The sequence below is a fragment of the Ziziphus jujuba genome, chromosome 1 (genome assembly GCF_031755915.1).
Source record: "Ziziphus jujuba cultivar Dongzao chromosome 1, ASM3175591v1".
In the NCBI taxonomy this organism is placed as follows: domain Eukaryota; kingdom Viridiplantae; phylum Streptophyta; class Magnoliopsida; order Rosales; family Rhamnaceae; genus Ziziphus; species Ziziphus jujuba.
Window position 1 is genome coordinate 8,510,576 of NC_083379.1, and position 22,633 is coordinate 8,533,208.

General features: G+C 30.2%; 2 protein-coding genes across 2 annotated transcripts; both read right to left on the minus strand.

Moving 5' to 3' along the window:
* Positions 1-7,413: 7,413 nt before the first annotated feature.
* Positions 7,414-8,732, minus strand: LOC107414739 (uncharacterized). Its single transcript, XM_016022916.4, has one exon. It carries the CDS (start codon positions 8,440-8,442, stop codon positions 7,774-7,776), a length of 669 nt encoding a protein of 222 aa, XP_015878402.2. The 5' UTR covers positions 8,443-8,732; the 3' UTR covers positions 7,414-7,773.
* Positions 8,733-9,621: 889 nt separating this feature from the next.
* Positions 9,622-13,616, minus strand: LOC107414577 (probable carboxylesterase SOBER1-like). Its single transcript, XM_016022718.4, has 6 exons — positions 13,254-13,616; positions 12,283-12,335; positions 11,409-11,532; positions 11,205-11,326; positions 10,121-10,228; positions 9,622-10,033 (listed from the first exon to the last, which is right to left on the minus strand). The coding sequence occupies exons 1-6, from the start codon at positions 13,519-13,521 to the stop codon at positions 9,944-9,946; spliced, it is 765 nt and encodes a 254-aa protein (XP_015878204.3). The 5' UTR covers positions 13,522-13,616; the 3' UTR covers positions 9,622-9,943.
* Positions 13,617-22,633: the final 9,017 nt, after the last annotated feature.

The window sequence follows — 22,633 nt, forward strand, 5'->3', positions numbered from 1 at the left end:
ATTCCGTCCCAAATTACACACCCCGTTCATAGGAGGGGCCCATCTCAATTGTCTTACAAAATATATATATTTTTTTCTTATATCTCTTTGCTTCTTCATTTTCATTTTTTCTTTTTTCTTTTTTTTTTATATTTTCCTTTCACTATTTACAAATAAAAATGAAAATTATTATTAAAGTAAAAAAAAAAATCTAATAATATTGTTCACTAAATAACCGTACTTAATTAATAAATTCATAAATTTTAAAACTTATCAATTTTCAAATAAAAAATTCCTTTAATAAATATCAAAATATATATATATATATTATAGAAAAACACCTTACATATTATTATTCAGAAATTATAATAAAGCTATAAGTGTTGATTATGTCGGTTATATTATTAAATGTTTTGATAAAGTTCGATAATAATTGTGATCTAAATCAATTTTTTATGAAATTTATTTAAATAATATAATGAGAATATTTTGAATAATTTATTGGATAAAATAAGTAAAAGGTTGACAGAATTATTGAAAATAAAATATATTAATATATTTTTTAAAAATTTTTATTGAAGGTGGATATTTTTATGTTTTCCTTAAAAAGGCAACCAAAAAAAAAAAAAAACGTGGTGCAAGACTGGGTCAAACGCGTAAGATTGATGCTCTAGTTGGGTAATAGTTTCTAGTCCATATCACATTCATAACGTGAGCTTATACAAAAAAGTCGGAGGAAAGAGCTCCCAAGTGGATCGAGCTTGTACTTGTAGATGAAATTAGAGTCCTTGTTTTCAAGACTTTGATGATCAAAACGGTGAGAGATTTTGAACCTTGACCCATTCTTACCACTAAAATTACTGATGGGTTTTTGGCCATTCTGTTAATGTTTTGCCAGAGTCAAAACTCAAACTGCAAATATATTTGCTGATTTTTCTGCTTCATTTTTATATTACTATTTCTGTCAAAGTCAAGTTTTTAGTTTTTGGATTAAATTTTCATGAATGAAATATTAATATTATTATATGGCCACACAAAAATGCTTGAGAAGTGAGCTAACTTACTTTCTCAAATTACAAATTGAATGATGTTGGTATATTGTCAATTATATGGTGGGCTATGCTCAATCCCATTGCCTTGGAGTCTAATTTGTTTGAAAACAAACACTAAAGTTTTATATTCAAAATTACTATTCCAAATAAAATAGGAATAACTTTTCATAAAAATAAAAAAAGAAAAAAAGGATTAATTATTCCTATTTATATATTTCGTAAAAATATTAGATAAGGAATTGTGTTTAATCTTTTTAAAATATTTTTTATTATAAAAATTTTCAAATTTGATAAAAATTATTTTTATATTTACTTATGCATTTTTACTATATGATAATCCATCTAAATCTGAAATTTATCAAAATAAAATAGGTATATTTTTTAAGTTTATCTAAATAAAAATATAAAAATAACAATGGTGAGATTTTTTAAAAAAATAGTCATTTTTTCAAATGAAAGCTTATATATTCTTATATAATAATTATTTCTAAATTTAAAAACTACCAAATGTACTAAAAACTAAACCTATAACATAGTTATTTTATTCCTGTCTTTATTCTAAAAATCAAATGGAATCTACGACATGTTTGAATAATGATAAAATTAGTAGAAATCTAATTCTCTTGATAAAATAATATATTTTTTTTAATATTTATTGTGAAGTGAAAAAGTGTGGGTACAAGGAATTAGATTCCTATCAATATGGAAAATATGTGAAAAACTTATTCTTACTTATAAATGTATCATTTTGAAAATTTCAGAAAAAATAGTTTTAATTTTTTTTAAAAAAATACATATTTACCTTTAATTTAGTATATAATATTAAATTTAATTACTTACAAGTCTCAATTTTCCTATTACTCATCAATTATGCCGAAAGAAAAATTAATTTTTAGAAAACTAAATCCTAAAACACTAAATTTCAAAAATCAAATTTCCTTTCAACTTTGAAACTTCCCAAACAGACCTTAAGTTTTTATTGTTCTTATAAAAAAATTTTTTCACCCTCTATAACCATATATGATAACACATAATAGTTTATTTAATGAGCTAATAAATGTTTACTGTTTATTATTCACCACTATATCAGTGACAAAAAAAATAATAAAAAATCAACAACAACAAAAAACCATTACTTTGTCCGTTCTTGATCAAATAACATTTTTATATATAATTTTTATTTATTTATTGTCGTTGGTCACCATAATAATCATCCTAAGGGAAGATACATAATGTTCATGTACATAACAATTTAATTGCAAAATAATAATAATAATAATAATTGACTATAAAACTTTACTTTTTTATATTGATTCCTTTAAATATTCACTTATTCATATTTAAATTATATAAATGATAATTATTAATATCCTAATATATCTTATTTGGTAAATAAATTAAATAAATATTTTAATACTTCGGGCATGTAGCATTACCAATAAATTAAACGTAATCAATTATCAATTGCTACGTTAACCATGGATTCAACATGAGATGATCAGTAGATGCCTTCAACATCCAAAAATGGGAAATTATATACATTGAAAGAGTGTTTTTGTTATCTGAGAGAGAGAGAGAGAGAGAGAGAGAGAGAGAGAGAGAGAGAGTTTTTGTTGTTAAAAAATACAATATACCGTATAATATTTCTCCAAAAAAACAAAAATAACGTAACCAAAAAAAAAAAAAAAAAAAAAAGAAAGGAAGAAGAACAACCATACAAGTTGTACGGACATATTTTTATCACATGCAAAGTCCATTTTTTAGTATAAAATAATGGAAAAGTGAAAACGTATAGTCATCTATTTTGGGGTGATAATGCCTCCAGTCAACCATTAAGTTCCGCATAAATCATATCACGATGAACAATTTTAAAAAAGTTGGTCACAAAGGCTAAACGCCGACTAGATATATCACCCTCATCAAGTCCATATAAAATAGTCGGAAAGGAAAGCTGAGGTGCCACACAAGATAACCATAGAAAAGGGATACAAAATTGATTAAATCTAATTGAAGTGCCAAAATACCAACCAAAACCTGTCCATCAAATAAGTCTCATTGGACTTTCTAAATTTTGATCGAGCATATCAATTGATCAAAAAGTTTGACTGACTGTTTCTTACTTATTGTGTATACCATTTGAGATGAATTCTGATCCAATCTATAAATTTAAGTAGTCTAAATGGACACAAATTCCATTTGAACATACACAACTTAAAATGGTTTGATTGACCTATTTCACTCAATCATATTTGCCACTTGGATAATTATGGTTTCACAAGACTGTTACATTCACAAATGCTATGAAATATTTAGTTTTTATTTTTTTTTTATTTTTAAGTTTAACTATTTAGTAGTGGATAATTTAAGTATTCTATTTTTTTGGTTACTCATGCTATTCATTAGGCCATCAAAGCTACTTATTTGATAATAGATGCTCATGCCTAGGTTTAGAAATAGATTGGTGTAATTTTCTATATTTAAGAGAGCTAAGTGAATGTAAAATGTGGACATTATTCTAATATAAAAGTATGGATTATTAATTTGATCTTTGAGATGTTGGATTTCCTCCATAAATCTATTGGGAGGTTGGATTCCTTTGAAGAATCTAATTCCATCTTCTATCTTCTTTTTGTATTGTTATGTTTCTTTAATTTACAAACATATGAGTTTGTAACATTTGATATCAAAGCCGTTTATGGAATCCATAGCTAACAACAAATATCACATTTTTGTTTCGACACCATTTGACAAATAGACTCATGAAATTTTACAACTTATACAATGGATTAAGATGTGTTATATATATCAAATACTGATAGTAGAGTGAAGCCGTCAAAAAAAGAAAAAAAGAAAAAAAAAAGGGACTAACACTAGATCAATGCCAATATTGTTGATTGATGTGGATGTTGATTTTTAAAGCAGAGTAGAATGTTACAATTATAAATGTTATAATTATTTAGTTTTTTAATTTTATATTATTTAGTTTAATTATTTAGTAGCATATATTTTAATTGTCTTATTTAGGCCACTAAAACAACTTATTTTATAATGGTGTTTGTGCTTAGTTTTTAGAAATATGTTGGTATAATTTTCTCTGTTTGAGGGGCTAAACGAATATAAAATATCGATATTATTTTAGTATAAAAATATAGATAATTAATTTGATGTTTGAAAAGTTAGGTTTCTCACAACACCTATTAAGAAGTTAAATTCCCTCGAAAAATCTAATTTTATCTTTTATCTTTTTTTTTTTAATAATTTCTCAATTAACAAACATTATGGCATGTCAAAAAGACCTTCCGACACATGGCATGTCACAATTTCCTCAATGTGAAAATCCGATAACTAAAAAGAGAAGCTCTCATTTTAAGGTATGCATGTATCCTCAAACGATCATTTTATCCACTTATTTTCAAAAAATATTTATTATCTGACTTAAACATTAGAGTGCAACAGTCTGGTACCACTTTGGTGTGCTATTGACTCCTACCTTGTTTTCTTTCATGTTTTCAGGTAATTCCCACCAAAGAATTCGTCGGGAAGTCCAGAATTTCTACTCTGATTGTTTGTATCCAAACAAAAGTGAGAAATAGTTTTCCTTTATTATTATTATTATTTTTGTGGTTGGTGAATGCGGTTGATCTCATAAAGATTCTAAGAATCTATTTTGCTTTTCCATTTTTACAAGTTAGATGCCATGATTGACACTAAAACCCTAAATTAGTGTTTTTGCTCAGCCTTTATTGTGACAATGATGAGATTAATTACCCACCTGGGAACATCGATTGGATTTAATTATTAATCAAGACTACCACCAATTAAGCACGGGAATCCCGCATATCAAAATATAAGAAAATGACAGCTGTACGGTGATTAGCCACCTAGATGCTGATTGTGCTGACTATGTGGTAAGCTATTATGGTAGAATATGTGCTTAGGGTCACCCAGACTGGAGCCAATTGTCTCCTCCTTCTGTACTTACTGGCTCAACATAAAGCAACTAGATTCGCATTCCTATGATATCCCCATTTGCTTTAAATCAATTTTTAATCATAAAACAAGGGTGAAAAATAAATGGGTTCAAAATTTTATATGTATAAGATGCAGTCCTCCTGTTTACATCTAAATTACCAAAATACCCTTTAAGTTAAAGTAACCGAATTTTCCATTTTGCTTGGTGTCCCAATAGAAACGCATGCATGCCATTAGTGGTTGTAGAAGATAAAGTAAAAAGGGACAACAAATTCAGCTCACAATCTTTTACTTATTTATTATTTTTTGTTTTTTTAACTTTGCTGAGGGTCTCTTTCAAGACCAAGTGCTTATTGAGTAGAGCATGCAGAGTATAAGCTTCCAAGTGTTTGATTGTGGGTTTATCATATTTCTTAAACTAGTAAAAAGTTTTTGGTTTAGACAAAGATATTTTTTTCTTTTTTTTAACATGAGAAGGTCCACCTTGCATATGTTCCAAGTTATTTATTTCTTTTCAAATTCAAAGTTGGATTCAATGACATCACATGCATGCATGGTTTTGGAGACCAAACTGTTATTCCTACCACATCTCTATTTAAAAATAGACCAAGTTGTATTTATATTTATTTATTTAACTAAGCTATTTGATATTTTGTTGAAACCATTAACTATGTTCCTACCACATCTATATTTAAAAATAGACCAATTTATATTTATATTTATTTATTTAACTAAGCTATTTGATATTTTGTTGGAACCATAAACTATGTTTTCATTTAAAGATTTTTGGATAACTTAGATGCTTTTTCACACTTTGGTAGGTAATTGATTGTGCTATCTAAGACTCAGATTTTCAGTATTCTTAGTGAAGAAAAATAAAAATTACTCACCATTTGTTGTTAACTAATAATTAAAAGAGAATTTTAACTATTTTTTCATTTTATTAGGTAAGCTTTAATTTTTACCTACCTTTTTCTTATTATTTTTCAGTTATTGATAAAAATTGTTGTTCCAATTGAAAGGTTACCAATATTTGTATATATATATTTTTTTTGGGTAAATATTACCAATATTTCTGCAAGCAATGGTCAGAAAAAGGTGATTGATTGAGCTTGATGGAGTCAACTTCATAGATTGCCATTAATACCAATCAAAATGAGCGAGATATTTTTTGTACATTAGAAAAAAAATTTATATTTTATATTTTATATTTATTTTTTTTTAAAAGATGAAATCCATCTCTCTCAATAATAACAATACCACCATATTGACGATAAGAAAATATTAATTGGGTTTATCTTTTGAATTGTTGGGAATATTGATATGTTGATTGATTAACTCAAATTCATTCATCCTATTGATATATGGGATGTTTTTTTGGTTGGAAAATGAATAGGGGTAAATTGGTCCATAAGAGTAAAATATAAAAGGATTGGCAAAAACATAATAATAAAAATAAAAAATAATAATAATATATAAAAGAATAAAAACCCTTGCCCTTGGGGAACTACGAAAAGAAGTTTGGACTGGGGCTCTTAGTGGGACTTTTTTGGGGCCTCCCTTTGCTTTAGTCGAAGCCTTTGCTTTTGCCGACCTCGTCAATTGTGACACCTAACCCATCCAATCCCATCCAAATTTTTTTTTTATTACTGTAATACCCCCAATTATTTTTTTCTGCTTTGCCAAATTATGCCCTCTCTCTTTATAATACCATCCTAAAGTACCGTATAGAACCTTTCCCGGAAATGGAAATGGGTTTTGGCACTAGATGATCTAAGCTTCGACAACATACAAGGGCAGTTACGGTATTTCACTTTGCCATGCATGTTTGGGCATTTCCCAGCATCATTGCAAATGGAATCGTATGGGACCGGCTTTCACAACATGCCATTTTGTCCATCCATGCATCATCATGCATGGTCATGGAGACGCACCAATTAACCCCATCCTTTGAAGTATAAAAAAACGAAATATAAAAAACATAGCACGTTCCGGATAAAATTTATTCAGGATTCTTTGCATTACCAAACATGCCTCAGCATCTCCCAACCAAGATTAAAACAATCACATACTACAAAATCTACATTGTACGCTTTTTTTTGGGGCTGTTGAGGGCTTTTCCTTTTAATTTTGTTTTCTGTTATTTAATTTTGGTTTTAAGTTCGGGACCTAATTTTGACACCCCAAAAACCATCGCAAAAAAAAAAAATTTTGACACCTAAATCCTTTTTTACCATTGTGTACATTCCATCTGATTTAACTTACAAAACCCTTTTTTACCATTATGCACATTCCATCTGATTTTATTTATACCACTAAAAGTTAGAATACCTAATGAAAAATGAGAGCATATGTATTTCAAACCCAACCCAAATTTCCCAAACCATTAAAAAGAGAAAAAGCACAATAATTACAATAACAACAAAATAATTTCTGCCTTCATGATTTTACATAGAAAGGCAGCTCAACTTCCTTTCTTTCGAATAACTAATGGTCAAATCTTGGATATGTACAGTATACACATTGTTTATAATATAACATAAAAATATTGATGCAAGTAGCCAAATTTACTCTGCAAGCATTAAATTTACTTGTTGATGATTCAAAATTAAACTTACCCAATTTTTACATACTCCAAAGGGGTAATTTACAAGGGGATTCAAAGCTCAAGAAGAACCAGAACAAGACCTAATTAAAACCCACCTCTTAATTTGATAATTTTTTTTAAAAAAAAAAAAAGTGGAAAAAAAAAACTTTTTCAGAGAAAAATTTATTCGTTCCAAACACCCCAAATCCTCTCCCCAATAAAGCTTACAAACCTTCTTACAGAGCCTTTCTCAGCTTCTTCATCACCTACACCATCACCTCCACCACTGCTAGTCTCTTCAACCACCGATTCCGATTCAACCAACTCGTCCTTCCCCGAACTCAGCTCCGACCGCTTCAACTCGCCCGACCCATTATTACCACCACCACCACCACCACCACCACCTCCTCTCTTCCTTCTCTCTTTCCTATTATTATTATTCTTCGCTCCTTTGCTCTGTGCCAGCAAACCATCCTCGAAAGCATCGATAATTTCATGGATCAGTTGGCGATTCGGCGACGAGTCCCATCTGACCCAGAAACTCGTATAACACCTGAAGCAGTTGCAGTTAAACTGAGGCGGATGGTCGCCACCACCACCAGAAGAAGAAGAAGAAGTAGCTCCGGCGACCCCTCCTTTTCCGCAGCTTCTTTGGGTGGTTCTCCGTTGGCCGGAGGACGATGAGTTGACGCCCGCGCTGTTAGAGCAAGAGATGAGATAGGCCAAGACTTCTCTATCCTCCGGTGAGAGAGCCACCGTGAGGGTGAGTATGGCAGCGGGAAGAAAGGACAGGTGGTCGGATATGATTGGCGGTGACGGATGAACCGTGCCTTTGCGGTAGAGCTTCTTCATTGGAGGGTTTTGAAAACAGAGAAAACAAACAGAGAAAAAAGAAGAGAGAGAAAAAATAAACAGAGAGAAGGGCTTATACTATTAGCTCATATAATAGAGACTCAAGCGCTTGGACTAGGAGGGATTGCTAAGGTTATGTTATTCTTTTGAGAGTTTTAGAGAGAGAAAGTGAGTGAGAGAGAGAGAGAGAGAGAAGGCATTGGAGTTGGTGATGGATGTTGTGGTCTTCCATTTGGGAAATGTTCACATGCTACGCGGGAACATCTCTCGCAAATGGTAGTCTCAGAGTGAGTGAACGAGATTCGCTTTTTATACAATTTGATCAAAACTGAGCATTGATATTTGATTTAATGTGGGACCACCTTTCATGATCAGTCTCTGTCTCTGTCTCTCTCTAACTCTTTACGTCAAATAATCAATTAGGGTTGGTGGGATTGGTCGGGTTTTTCTACTTTAAATAATATTTGGCATTGTTTGGAGTGGTAGTACATCGCCATGGTTGATCCTGGACTTGTTTTAGTACCAAGCGCAATCTTGGTTCCAAGAGTTTATTTTATTTATTTATTCCCCAACTTGGCCACAATTAAGCTCCAGGAGCTAATCTTAAAGGACATAATTTGTTTATTTAAATATGGACATAAACGTCAAGCAAAAAATATTTATATGGATATAAATGCCAGTTCCTAACAAGTAACTACTCGGAGATATTATTTTACATTTTAGAAAGTGTTGCCGTTTTGATGCGGTCAAAACAAAGCTGCTGTCAGTTGCCTATCAACATTTTCTTTCCTTTTTCACGTCTAATTGCGTGTTTTATGTGCATAATTTTCATTGACTTGGGAGTTCACATCCACAGTGATGGGAGTCTCTTCGTTTAGACACTGATCTGTTTGGATAGGCTTTCTTTTTGTTTTTTTCTACCTTTTTATTTTTATTTTTTATTTTGGACTGAGAATAATAATAATAATAATAATAAATAAACTACAAACAAAGCTGGAAAAAAAAAGCCGCCTCACCAAGACTGCCAGATTTCAAAGAGCAATAGAAAGTTTAAGATGGTGGAGAATTCTTATCTTCCTTCTCACCCAAGACCATAGCACAGCAAATTGTTAGGAGAGGATGGGAATTGGTCATAGTATAGGACCAATCCTAATGCAGTTGCTGGAGGAAAATAGCATGTAAACAACCATCTTTGTAAACCACAAAGAATTGTATTTCTCTAATAGATAATACAGCAACTGTTAAAGAGTTGAAGAAGGCAAACTGCAGAGTGACAATTGCACCTCTCTGCTATCTAAGAGCGTACCAAATATTTAGACAATGTATTTATAACCCATGATTTTTTGTTTTGTTTTACCTGATTATGCAAATATAATTCAAGCCAAAAGGAAAATAGAGATAGATAAGCAACATAATTGGGAACTTTGACTTTCCTCATTTATAATGATCAAGTACCAACAACTTATGACTCATAAATGACATATTAATCACCACCAAACCTCTACGAAGAACTTTGGAGACGGGCTTTGATCCATGATTCCAGGTAACGGAGCTCCTCATTGTTTATTGAATGTTCAAGTTTGGGATAAGCCTGTGAATTAAGAACGACTTGAGTACTATTTTCGGGAGTAACATACCAATCCAACTGAGCAACTGTGGAATTACTTGCATATGTTACCTTAAATTCACAGGTTACACCAACTTGTTCAACAAAAGGAGGACCAGCTTGTCCCGCTTCAAATAGTACTGTTCTGTCGGCCATTCCATGAGACCACAGAATAGGTGTCTGCACAAAGGTCAGGTCAGTCAGGTTCAGATAGTTGAAATATGCTAAAACTTCATAAAAAGCAAAGGTCATCAATGCCTAAGCGCATCTAAAATAGACATGAGATATATTTGACTTGCATGACACTACTGAATCTTTTTAATTTTAGATGCATGAAATGCAAGAAAGAACAGAAGTGCCAGATTCTAAGAATTTAACAATATAAACTAAAAGGCTAAATTATATGATGCACCTTTTCTATGACTCATTTGATCTTAACCATCCTGTAATTTGAAGAATATTACACTCACCCTTGAGTGTAATATATCATGTCATAGAATAAACATTAAGTTAAATGAAATATTTACTTTACTTTTCTTATATGTGAGCACTTGTCATAGAATAAACATTATCAGGGAAAGCAAATCCTTCAAAGTTCAAACCATAAGTGGGAAGTGAAATGGGCCTTATTACAGGGTGTAAAAAACAATTCATTAACAGTACCTCTTTGCCTCTGGGGGGAATTGTTCTGTCCTTGATTTATCAAAAGGAACCCATCTGCTAAACATTGCACCTCCTCCTAGAGTTTGCCTTCTAGGTATTTAATACTATAAACTAAAAAGGCTAAATGATATGATGCACCCTGTTCTATGACTCATTTCATCTTACCCATCCCATAATTTGGAGAATATTGCACTCACCCTTGAGATTTATTCATTACATTTTACCATCAAGTTAGATGAAATATTTACTTTTCTTATACGAGCACTTCCATGGCATGGTCCCATTAATTAAAACCATGATGTCATAGAATAAACATTAGCAGGGCAAGCAACTCCTTCATACCACGAGCAGGAATGTAAAATGGCCTTGTTGCAAGGTGTAAAAAACAATTCGCTACTTCATCCCAAGGTTAAAAATGAAGCAGATAAATAAAAAATAAAAAATAAAATTGTAAACTCTAGCTGAAAGACATCAGATATATTGTGAAGGGTACCCTCTTTGCCTCTGGAGGGAATTGTTCTGTCCTTGATGCATTAAAAGGAACCCATCCGCTAAACACTGCACCTCCTCCTAGAGTTTTGGGGTATAAAAGAACACTTGCCAATGTTAATGCACCTGGGAAAACATTTAAAATTCACATGTTACAGACAGCAATGCCAACCAAGTGTTCAAACCACAGAGAGAGAGAGAGAGAGACCTCCTTGACTAAATCCACACACAAATACATTATTAGGATTGGTGCCAGCAGCTATCTCCTTGTCGATCATCTTATGCACGTTCTGAACTGCTTTAAGCAGGCTCCTTTCATCTTTTGGAGAATCCTGGAATGCATTATCAACTTAATCGAAAAAGAAATGTACAAGAATTCAAAATATACTGGCTGCCTAAAAGTCCAATTTTCAATTAACGAAGAATCTAAACAGACAAACAATAGAGCTACTCTTGTCACAAGACGTTCATTTCTACCCTTAAATGACATGACAATGACATTATATTTTCACATTATCTCCAAAAAAGACAAAATGATCAAAGGGTGAACCTTGCTAAGGAGACAGATATATAATGACCATATGCATTGGTCTGGTATATATAAACTTCACTGAACAGATAACTTTCATGCTGCAAAGTGTAGAAGAAGTGAAAGGCTATTAGATAAATCACGATATTCGGTTGAACAACTGTCATTTTAATGACCCTAAGACAACAAAGTTGCTGTCTCAAATGTTTCTCTAATATGCTGTCATTTTTATGACCCTGAGACGACAAAGGTACTTTCTCAAATGTTTCTCTAATATATTTGTTGATAGCATATAGGAATAATCGAATAACAAAGACACTTAAAGGTTGTTCCAACAGATACTAAATTCTTATCAACAGCTAACTTAGTAAGCCACTTAATCCATTCAAATAAGAATGCCTAAATGTCAAGACCAATCCACTTAAATACTTGGAGAAAAAAGGGGGAAGAACGTATAAAAAAAATTTCAAGACCACTCCACTTACATTACATTTGATTCACAATGAGAATTCAGAACAGATATGTTAAAAGATGTAGAAGAAGTGTAACTTACAGCTGTCACAGGAATCTCATGGATGTCAAACCATGAAGGCATTACCGCACCATCTAAAAAAAACAGCAATCAGTATATTGCATGAAAGTAGATGAGGCAAAATTCTTCTAAATATCTAGGGAAAGAAATTCTCAAAATATCAGATCTTTTCAATTTATGTCATTTTACCAAGTTATAATTGCAGAATTATATTAGTAAATGATTTATGAGCATATTTGTAGTCTGAGGGTATTAAACAAGGAAAGCTTAAGCGAAAATATTTTTTCCTTACATGTTAACTGTTCTTTTCTTTACCAACTTCGTGCTATGCTCTTTTAACTATCTTTCAAATTACAATTCAAATTTTGGACTACAGAACGATTACTCGGTTCTTAAAAGACTTAACACGATTAAGCTAAACTGTGTTTTCAATAAAGCCACCATTTTGTCAACTACAAACAGCTTGGTTCTCTCTAAATGTGATCAAGCTAAACTGCGTTTTTCAATAAAGCCACCATTTTGTCAACCACAAACAGCTTGGTTCTCTAATATCATCATCCTCTTTATAACCCAATTGATATTTCCAACAATGAATGAGGACCAAATTTACCTTGTAAACAGAAGTATAGCCCAAAAGTACTTTTCAATTAAGCAAAAAGATCAAAATTAAAACATAAATTATGCAAAGAAAATAAATTTTACTCTCAACCCATGCCAGAAAATTCACAAGACTTTACAAATCATACATTTAGATGTAATGCAATAGAAATAATCAAAGTGAAGTCACGCACAGAATTTATCCATAAAACGAAAAAAATAAAATCTGTATTAGTTCTCACCAAACAAAAAAAAGACCACATGAGTAATCGCATTGCAATTATCAAAAACCAAAGAACTTAAGAGAATGGAACATATATAGGAAGCAAAAACCATAAAATACGAAACGGAATACATTATGTAAACATTCAGAAATGGTGCGAGTAAAAACGTACAGTTGCAGGTGACTGGGTTGGAAGGAGCAGAAGGGAAGGACCAGATTGTGTTCCTGAACTCCGGTGAGGTGAAGAGGTTCTTGATGGGCTCGTTGGCCGGACCCGAGTCGCCCAACCCGTGAAGCCACAGAATAAAGCTCCGAGCCATGGAGTCTGGTTCTCCTGAAGTAGAAGATTGGTTCCGATGGGAAAGTAGTATGAACAAGATGGTGCCACTTAGGGTGACTGCAAGTAGAGCAATTGGCTTTACAAATACCATAAGCTTCATGCCCGAGTACCCATGGCAGCTCAGACTAGGCTCTCGCAGAAAATTGGGGCAAACAGATGCGAAATTACCTGAACTACCCTTCTGCTGGGGAACACTTCGTTTAAACACCATTAACTCTGCATTAATTTCAATTTAATCCTTAAGAGTTTTCAAAATTACAAAATATAGATAAAATTATTTTTAAAAATATAAATAAAATAATAAAAAAGAAAGAAATGTAAAAAAAGTTAAATAATATTTTTGAAATGTCAAAAGACTAAATTAAAATTAATATAAATTTAACAAAGTTTAAATAAAATATTTGTTTCAATGACCACGAGAAAAAAAAATCCAATTTGTATGTTTCTTTTTTTTTTTTTTGATGGAATTATATTATATTTTACGTAGAATTTGGAACTACAATTTTCCTTCAAAAACTACAAATCCAATTTGTTTTTTTTTTTCCCCAGAATTTACAGTTTGCATTTTTGTTTAAAGTTTGGAGTTGATCAGAAAAAAAGAAAGAAAAAAAATTTATATTATAAAAAGTTATTTAAAAAAAAAAAAGGAAATCGAAAGTGAAATGAATTTCTTTTGTGAAATATTTTTATTTCTTAAATTATTTTCTTTCTCTAATTTATTTTAAATTCCAAACATTTATATCGTGAATATTTGATGTTTAAATTAGAAACAAAAACCATTTCAACCTAATTGATATCAAATTTGGAAAATTCATAACTCATTTCAATCAGAAATAATATATATTGACCCCCAAAAAAAAAAAAAAATTAACATTCAATTTAAAGTGCTCCTTCCATTAGCCGACACGGTATTCATTTCATAAAGTCCATCTTAAAACATGAGGTTACATTATATCATATAATTTCGATGGAATCTGAAATAAAATATTTAGTTATATGGATAGTTTTTGTTAAGGAAAAATATATATGATGGAATGCACGTGAAAAGTTATTCTCTCTAAACTCACAAAACAGGCGATCTATAATTTCAATTTTATAGTAATTATACCATTTAAACACAAAGTTACTATTTTTTTTTTTTTTCGAATTCTCAATTCTATATTCTATCTCTATTAAAGGGGAAAAAAAAAATTCTATATTCTACCACATAGTTTAACTAAATAAACATGGTTGACAATTGGAGAAATGATTTTTAGAAAATTAATTCCACCAAAAGAAATCAAGCTGATAATGCGGGGTCGTGGGATATAATTAACAATGTTCCTTTTTTTGTTTTTTTTTTTTTTATTCAATAGTTTATCATCCTTATTATACATGTACTTAAAAATTTCCAAACAAATTTTTGTCCATCAAGTAAGAATTGCCAAACTAAGATCTTCTTTATCAAATATACATAATTCTCATTTCTCTGGTCTTCCCAACAAACCGGACTCTCTGAAGACTAAGCAACACCACAAATCAATATTTATATCCTAAAAATAAACAAAACCAAAACTAATATAAAAACCAGAGCTTTCATTTCCATCAAACTCATCACTCACCCCCTCCCTGGAGTATTCAATACTACGAATAAACCCCAAAACAGTTTTTTTTTTTATCCCCCTTTTAAATCAAGAAAAAGAGTATGGCGAGCTCAAAGACTGCTTTTTGCATAGTTGCACTGTTGGTTTGCTCCTTCTTTGCTGGAGGGGGGAATTGCACAAAAATAAGCTATGGTGCTATCCAACATGGCGATACACCCCGTTGCTCCCAACCGGGTAATCATGGCTGTCTTCCTCCGCAGTCTCACAGTTATGATAGAGGCTGCGAGAAAGAAGAAGGGTGCAGGGGTGGTGCTCGTAAATTATAAGAATTTCATTAATATTAATAATATGGTGAAAGCATATATCAAGATTACCAAGATTTTTATTTTTATTTTTATTTTTTTTATGAATAAAAAAGGTTGGAAGAGTAGAGGTTACTTGCATTCCTAACCTGTATATCTTCTCTATTGCCCCACAAATATGATTGAATCTCTAATTTTTTTTAGAATCCAAGTTGCTTTACTAACTCAGTAGAGCAATAAAACCTCAAAAGAGACTTAGAATGTACGAGATTTATTTATTTTTTTATTTTTTGTCTTGTCTTGCTTCTTTTTTTTTTTTTATCTATGTCTTATTCTATATTATACTTAATAAAATTCTTGGATTCTTTTTGGAATTAATTTTCAAATGTATGCATGTATTCTATAAGTCTCTTATGTGTATATTTGGGATTGCTTTTAGATCCTTAAAATAGATTATAGAAGAATTTTTTGGGAAAAAAAATTATTTGGTAAATTTATAAATTTTAGAATTAATTGTATTTTAATATCCTATATTTTAGCAGGATTACATATTAAACTTACAATTTATAATTTACGTTAATTAAGTCCTCAATTTCTAAATTGGCTAGCAGAAAGTTTAAAATTAAAAAAAAAATTAGTTTTTCAATTTACAAACAAAATAAGAAAGAAATTGATTAATTAATTAATAAAAAATTAGTCAATTTTCTCAATTTCTAAATTTTTTGTTAGTCAATGCGGTATTCCACGCTTAATGTAAAATGCTTATTGAGAGTCCAATGTGCAATTTTTCAAAATACAAGTATTAATGTGCAATTATTATTAAATTTTAGATTTTTCAATAGTAAACACCTCCTCTAAGGTGAAATTTGATAAACAACCAAGATTAGCTTTTGAGATTTTATTTGGAAGCAGAATTACGATGATTATAATATTAAAAGAACAAATATAAAAAAACTAAGCATGATTTACCAAACATTCAAATTCTACTTTTTTTAGTTTTAGTAATTTTGAAATAACAGTTTTCCAAACATTCATTTTGATAATGCTTTAGCACTGTTTTTGTTGATTCTTTCATAATTAATCTACACCAACTCCAAATCAAATATTAATTAAGTTAGAAATGTTTACGTGATTAAAATTTAACTATTGCATAAAAAAAATACTATTTATTATCAATAGTAATAAATAATTATTGGTGAAATTTATATGCTATTTAATACTGATATAAATGACTGTTTAAAATAGTTTACTTTCCCAAATTGTATAAAATTTTGGGGTGGCGTCTAGCAAAGGATAAAAGGTTTTGGTCACGGAAATAAATTAAATGTTTTCTTCCAATTTTGTCCTCTTTTGCTTTGCAAGTCCTCTGCCTTCTCAACAAGAGTATTTTTGTTTTTTTTTAGTAAAGAAAAGTAATTTCTCTAACTTCTTTTTACGGGGCATTATGCGAAAATGGTAATAAGATCTCTGGTCCACGATCTTGTTGACTTCAGCTTTCGAAGTCATCGGAACCTTTAAATCCGTACGACCTCTGTCACCAAGCCATCCACAAGCACCTCCGGTTCATATGATATTTTGGCAATTTCTCATATCATCCCTAATTTTACTTTCAAGCCCTCATCCCCCATTGGTTTCCCTTTTTTTTCTTTTTTTTCTTTTTTGAGAAAAGAAGAAAATCCAATAAACAGAAAACGGCCCATGAAATTTAGTTTCTAAGAAAGGATATCTTGCTTTTTTATTATTTGTGTGAGGAAGAAAATAATGCTAGTTAGAAATTAAAGGCGGATTTTAGAGAAGAAAATGTTCGTAGAGCAATCAATGACAAAATTGGAAGAGCATGAAAGAAAACATTTAATTGTCATGGCAAAAAAAAATAACTCCACTTTTTTTTTCTTTTTCTTTTTTTGTGTACGTTATTAATGTGTTATTTGTTTATCTAAACGAGTTGAAAAATTTTCATAGATAAATGTTTAGTTTCAAATGACTTGATAATTTTTTGTAGGAAGGAAAAAAATTTGAGGATACATGGAAACTAATTAATTCTCTAAACTTCAGAAAAAATTTCAAAGTTAGTTATGGGCTTGGTTTTCATAATTAGTTGATAGAAAATTAACCTCACAAAGACATTAGGAAATCTATTTACATATAAATAAATAAATAAGACATTAGGAAATGTTATTGTAATTCCAATCAAAAAAAGAAAAAGGCATTCAATTACTATAACTTAAAGTACCTATAGCTTTGAATTCAATTTGGTTGTCACATGCGGAAACTATTTAAACTATTTATATTATTCCAAAATATGACAGGTTTTTTTCCCCCCTCAAATTATAAGAACTCACACTGTCACTATTCAATTTAGTTTAATCATGCAATTTCTCTAATAAATTTGGCCAAATTGGTCATATACATTATATAAAAATGTACAAAAACTATTTGAATAAATTATATGAGTTGTATATAATTAATTTGATCAAATTCATCCATAAAAAATGCAGTTAATTACTATATCAACAAGAAAGCAATAGTTTACTTGAGCAGAGGTTTTTCTGTATGATGGATCTACCATGTCAGCTATATGCCATAAACCAATAATTATGCCTTTTGTGTTATTTTTTAAATTCAATATAATTAAATTCTAAATTGTTAATTCAATTGTCAAAAAAGTGAGACAGCCAAGTATGTGAGTTTCATTTTTAATGTCCACAGTTTAAGTCCATACACCTAATGGTAAAAACAAGTTCGAATCCGCCTTTACCCCCCATATATATATATATATATATATATATATACACATATATATATATATATATATATATATATATATATATATATATATATATATATATAATTAAAATAAAAATGAATTGTCTCCTATAATAAGGTGATAACTATCCCATACGAGATTATAGTTCTGAAAAGTTTTCAGTGGAAATTAATCGATCCATTCATTCCTTAAAAGCATATATGGACAATTAAGATATGAGCTTTGATTTTCCTCTCTTATTCCACCATTGTTTTTTTCTTTTGTTGTCCCCACAAACCGGACTCTTAAACTCAGCAACACCACAAATCAACGTTCATTTCCTAAGAATGGATGATTCCTATATATATCTAACACATATAATAAATACCAGAGCTTTTTATTTTCGTCAAACTCATCACTCACCCTTCCTCTCTCATTTTCCTGACAATATTATATTTCCCCACTACAAAGTTCTTATTGTCCGGAAGGAGGATTTAATTCTACGAAAACACCCCGAAAAACATTTAAAAAAAAAAAAAATGGCAAGCTCAAAGGCAGCTTTCTGCATGGTTGCATTGTTGGTTTGCTCCATCTTTGTTGGAGGAGCGAATTGCAATGAAATAAGCTACGGTGCTCTCACACATGGAAATACACCTCATTGCACCCGACTCGCTAACAAAGGCTGTCTTCCTCCACCGAGCAACACTTATAACCGAGGCTGCGAGAAGGAAGAAAATTGCAGGGGTGGTTCTCGTAAATTAAAATAAGAACTTCATTTTGTATTAATAGTAATGGGGAAATTAAAGCTTATCGAAATGGGTTTTCCATATTCAGCAGTTAATTTTGAGAGCTATATACATTATATATATTTATGTCTAGAGAGAGTGAGCGACTAACACTTCAAAGGGATCTAGAAATGTACAAGCTGATTTCTGTTTGAATTGCTTCCTTTTCGATCTCTCTGTCTTATCCTATATTATTATTAATATAAATCTTTCATTCTTTTTGGAATTAGTTTTCAAGTGTATGTATGTATGTATGTATCAATATTGGGCTATCCGAGTGGGATAGGGCAACCAAAAATCTTGAGCTAAGCTAGAAAGATTTTCCTTAATTTTCAATATATTTTCTCCTTATAACTTCAACAAGCCTACATGTTCATGTTTGAATCACTTTTGGAGAGAATTTGAAATTTTATAGAAAGATTGTTTTTAAGTTTTAAAAATTAACTTGATGATTAACTTTTTGTTTGAAGGAAAATGTGGGGATTCATGGAAACTCTTTGTTATGTTTATATCTTTGTCAAAGTGTATGGACAATTTGGCCAAATTTAGGAATGTGATGAAATATAGATAGTAGTATCCTTTGTATATATAAAGTCCCATCTCGTCCATGTTACCAAAAAAAAAAAAAATACATATATATATATATATATATATACAAAGCCACTCTCAATTGCTATATGATACATTGTTTGGTTAATCATTGCTATATAGTTGTAACCACAAGAGGAATAATAATATTAAACATCACATTAAGAGAGTTATTGTGCTGGAAAGTTGAAAAGAGCTTCAATGAACATTGGTCTTTTGATTCTGCTTTTTCAAAAACTATTCAATCACTCCGATGCAGTTTTTGAACGTTAAAAACCAAAAACCGTTTTTACAAAGCCATTGCGAATAGGATTTTAATATCCCACACTAACATGGATGATTTATTAAATCACTCTGGAGCTTCATTGGTTGTTGCACTAGAAAATTTATTAGCCAATTTATATATCACGTACCTTAGACACTAATATTATTGTTGGATTGAATCCCGAAATTAAGGTACCCAATCTAATTCTGTAGCAATCAATTTCTTTATTTGATCAAGAATTAATCAAATAGTCCAAATGTTAACAAACGTATTGAATTAGTATACAATCGGTTGCAGTATATATACGATATATATACAATATGATTCAGATGAGAATATTCTCAATTTAAATGACCTTAATTATCTAAAACTGATAAATTATATGAATATATATATATATATATATATATATATATATAAATATCGAACGATTTTAAATAAGTGAATCTATCTATCATTAGTTTAAAAAATTGAAGATATCCTCACCTAAATACAATTTTATGTATATATCACCTAAATACAATTTTATGTATACATATAGTCATTGTAGTAGTGTCAAAGCTCCTGTACATAAACACTATATTGAAAGATGTCAAAACATTTAGGTTGTCAATTATGTCTCAAAATTTACAAATATATATTAAGGTTGTAACACTGTAATCAAACAACAGGGGAAAAAGAAAACAAAAAAAAAGTTTTATTATTTGTTTCATTCACGGTAATATTGAAATTGAATTTTTTTTTTCTTTCACTTTTTGTTCATTTAATATTACGATAATAATTATTTACATGAGCGTGGTTAATTTTTTTTTTTTTTTTAAAAAACAACTTTAAAGATCTATATTTTATTTAGCTCAGGCTCAAAATATATGGAATTATATATAAAAAGTTCTAATATGATAAAAACATATTCTTATTTTATGTTAGAAATCATGCAAATCTGAATATTTTAAAATGCTATCATTCCATTTAAGGACTTTAAAACTAAACAGTAAAGTTGAAACTTTTAGCATGTAGTATATAACATGGTTCCTATTATAAACTGAGAATATCTATTCGCAGCAAATCAAAATTATACATCAGGTTGAATACATATTTTAAAATATGGATTACACTCACATCCGTTGGATTTGCTTAATTATTCTGAGCCTCATCTTTTAAAAGCAAATCCATAAGTCAAAATGGTAGTCCTACATAAAAATAGGTGCATCAAGGGTGAAAAAAAAAGTTCAAAAGAGATTAGGTTATTTCGTTCTTTTAATTTTCTCTAAGACATATAGACAAGATATCCCTGTAGTTTTTCATCATCAATTTTTCTTTGGTTTTGCCCACAAACCGGACTATCAAATTCAAATCAACCTTTGACTTCCTAAAAATGGACGAAAACCAAACACTTATAAATACCAGAGCTTTTCATCTCATTAATCTCATCACTCACCTCCTCTCTCATTTTCTGGACAATAATATTGCCCCCTGAAAAGTTCTTAATTCTCCGCAAGGAGGATTTAATTCTACGAAAACAACCCCCAGAAAATAAAAATTAAGAAAGAAAAAATGGAAAGCTCAAAGGTTGCATTCTGCATACTTGCCTTGTTGGTTTGCTCCATATTTATTGAAAAAGCTAATTCACTGTTATAGACTATGGGGTTCTCAAACATGGGAAACCAACTCGGTGCAGGAAACTTGGTAACAATGGCTGTCTTCCTCCGGAGAGCAACCATTATAACAGAGGCTGTGAGAAGGAAACAGAATGCAGGGGTGGTGTTCGTAAATTAAAATAAGAACTTTTTTTTTTTTGGGGCAAATAAAAATATATTAGAACTTCATTAATCATTAATAATGGGGGGAAATATTATCAAAGTCTTTTTCTTTGAGGAGTTTGAGCTATATAGTGAGAGAGAGAGAGAGAGAGAGGGGGCGAGTGATCAATGAGACTATAAGAGAGAATATATATATTAATGTACAAGCGAATTTGTTTGTTTGTTTGCACTACTTCTTGGGGATTTTAGTCTCATTCTTTAATTATTAGTAATAAAATTATTTTTGATTTTTGAAATTCTGAGAGTGTGTTATATTTATTAATGCATCAATTACATATATATTGCTCTATCCGTACGCGTAGGAACTAAAACAAACAACTAAATTTTTGTATACAAATGTAATTAGGTGGACGAGTGTCCTTAGTTACTTTTGTTTGGATTATTTTATTGCCGGGAATACAGAGAGTAAAATAATCTCCATTTAAAATATGAGTCATCAACAACTATAATGAGGATCCGTGGACAATTCACACAAAAGCTGAGGACTGAATTTTTTTTTCTATTTTTCATTTGTATAAATAATTATAATCAGCAATTTTTAATTTTTTTAGTAAATTAATCAGCATGGTTGATTCAAACAAAAGTAGCTCCACGATGTGGGATACTATTAATAATGTTTGCGAACTTGTTTTCAAATATTACTCAGCACAGTAACTCCTTTAAAAAAAATAAAAATTTATATAAAAAAGAAAAAAAAAAGAAAAAAAAAAAAGAAATGGAAACTACTCTATTTTTCATTTTCCAACCAATTTTCTCCACAAGAATAAACACTAAAACTTGTTATTAAAATTGTAAACTTGTTATTAAAATTGTCTAACTGGTCGGCACCATACAACTAATTGGACAGTCCAGTCCCAATATGGAGCATCTCGAAGGGGATGTGAATTGAAATTGCAAAGGCTTGCTGTTTAGGTGGCAAAGATGTCTACTTAATAGACTCTCAACTTAAAAATCAATCTCCAACAATTGTGTCTAATATTACTATATTTATCTATTTTTTTCTTTTAAAAAAAGATTATATTCTTAATAATAATTGTTTAGTGAGTTTACACTCTCTACCAGACCTTCTAAATATAAACGATCACCTTCATAATTTTCTTTTTTTTTTTTTTTTTTTTTTTTA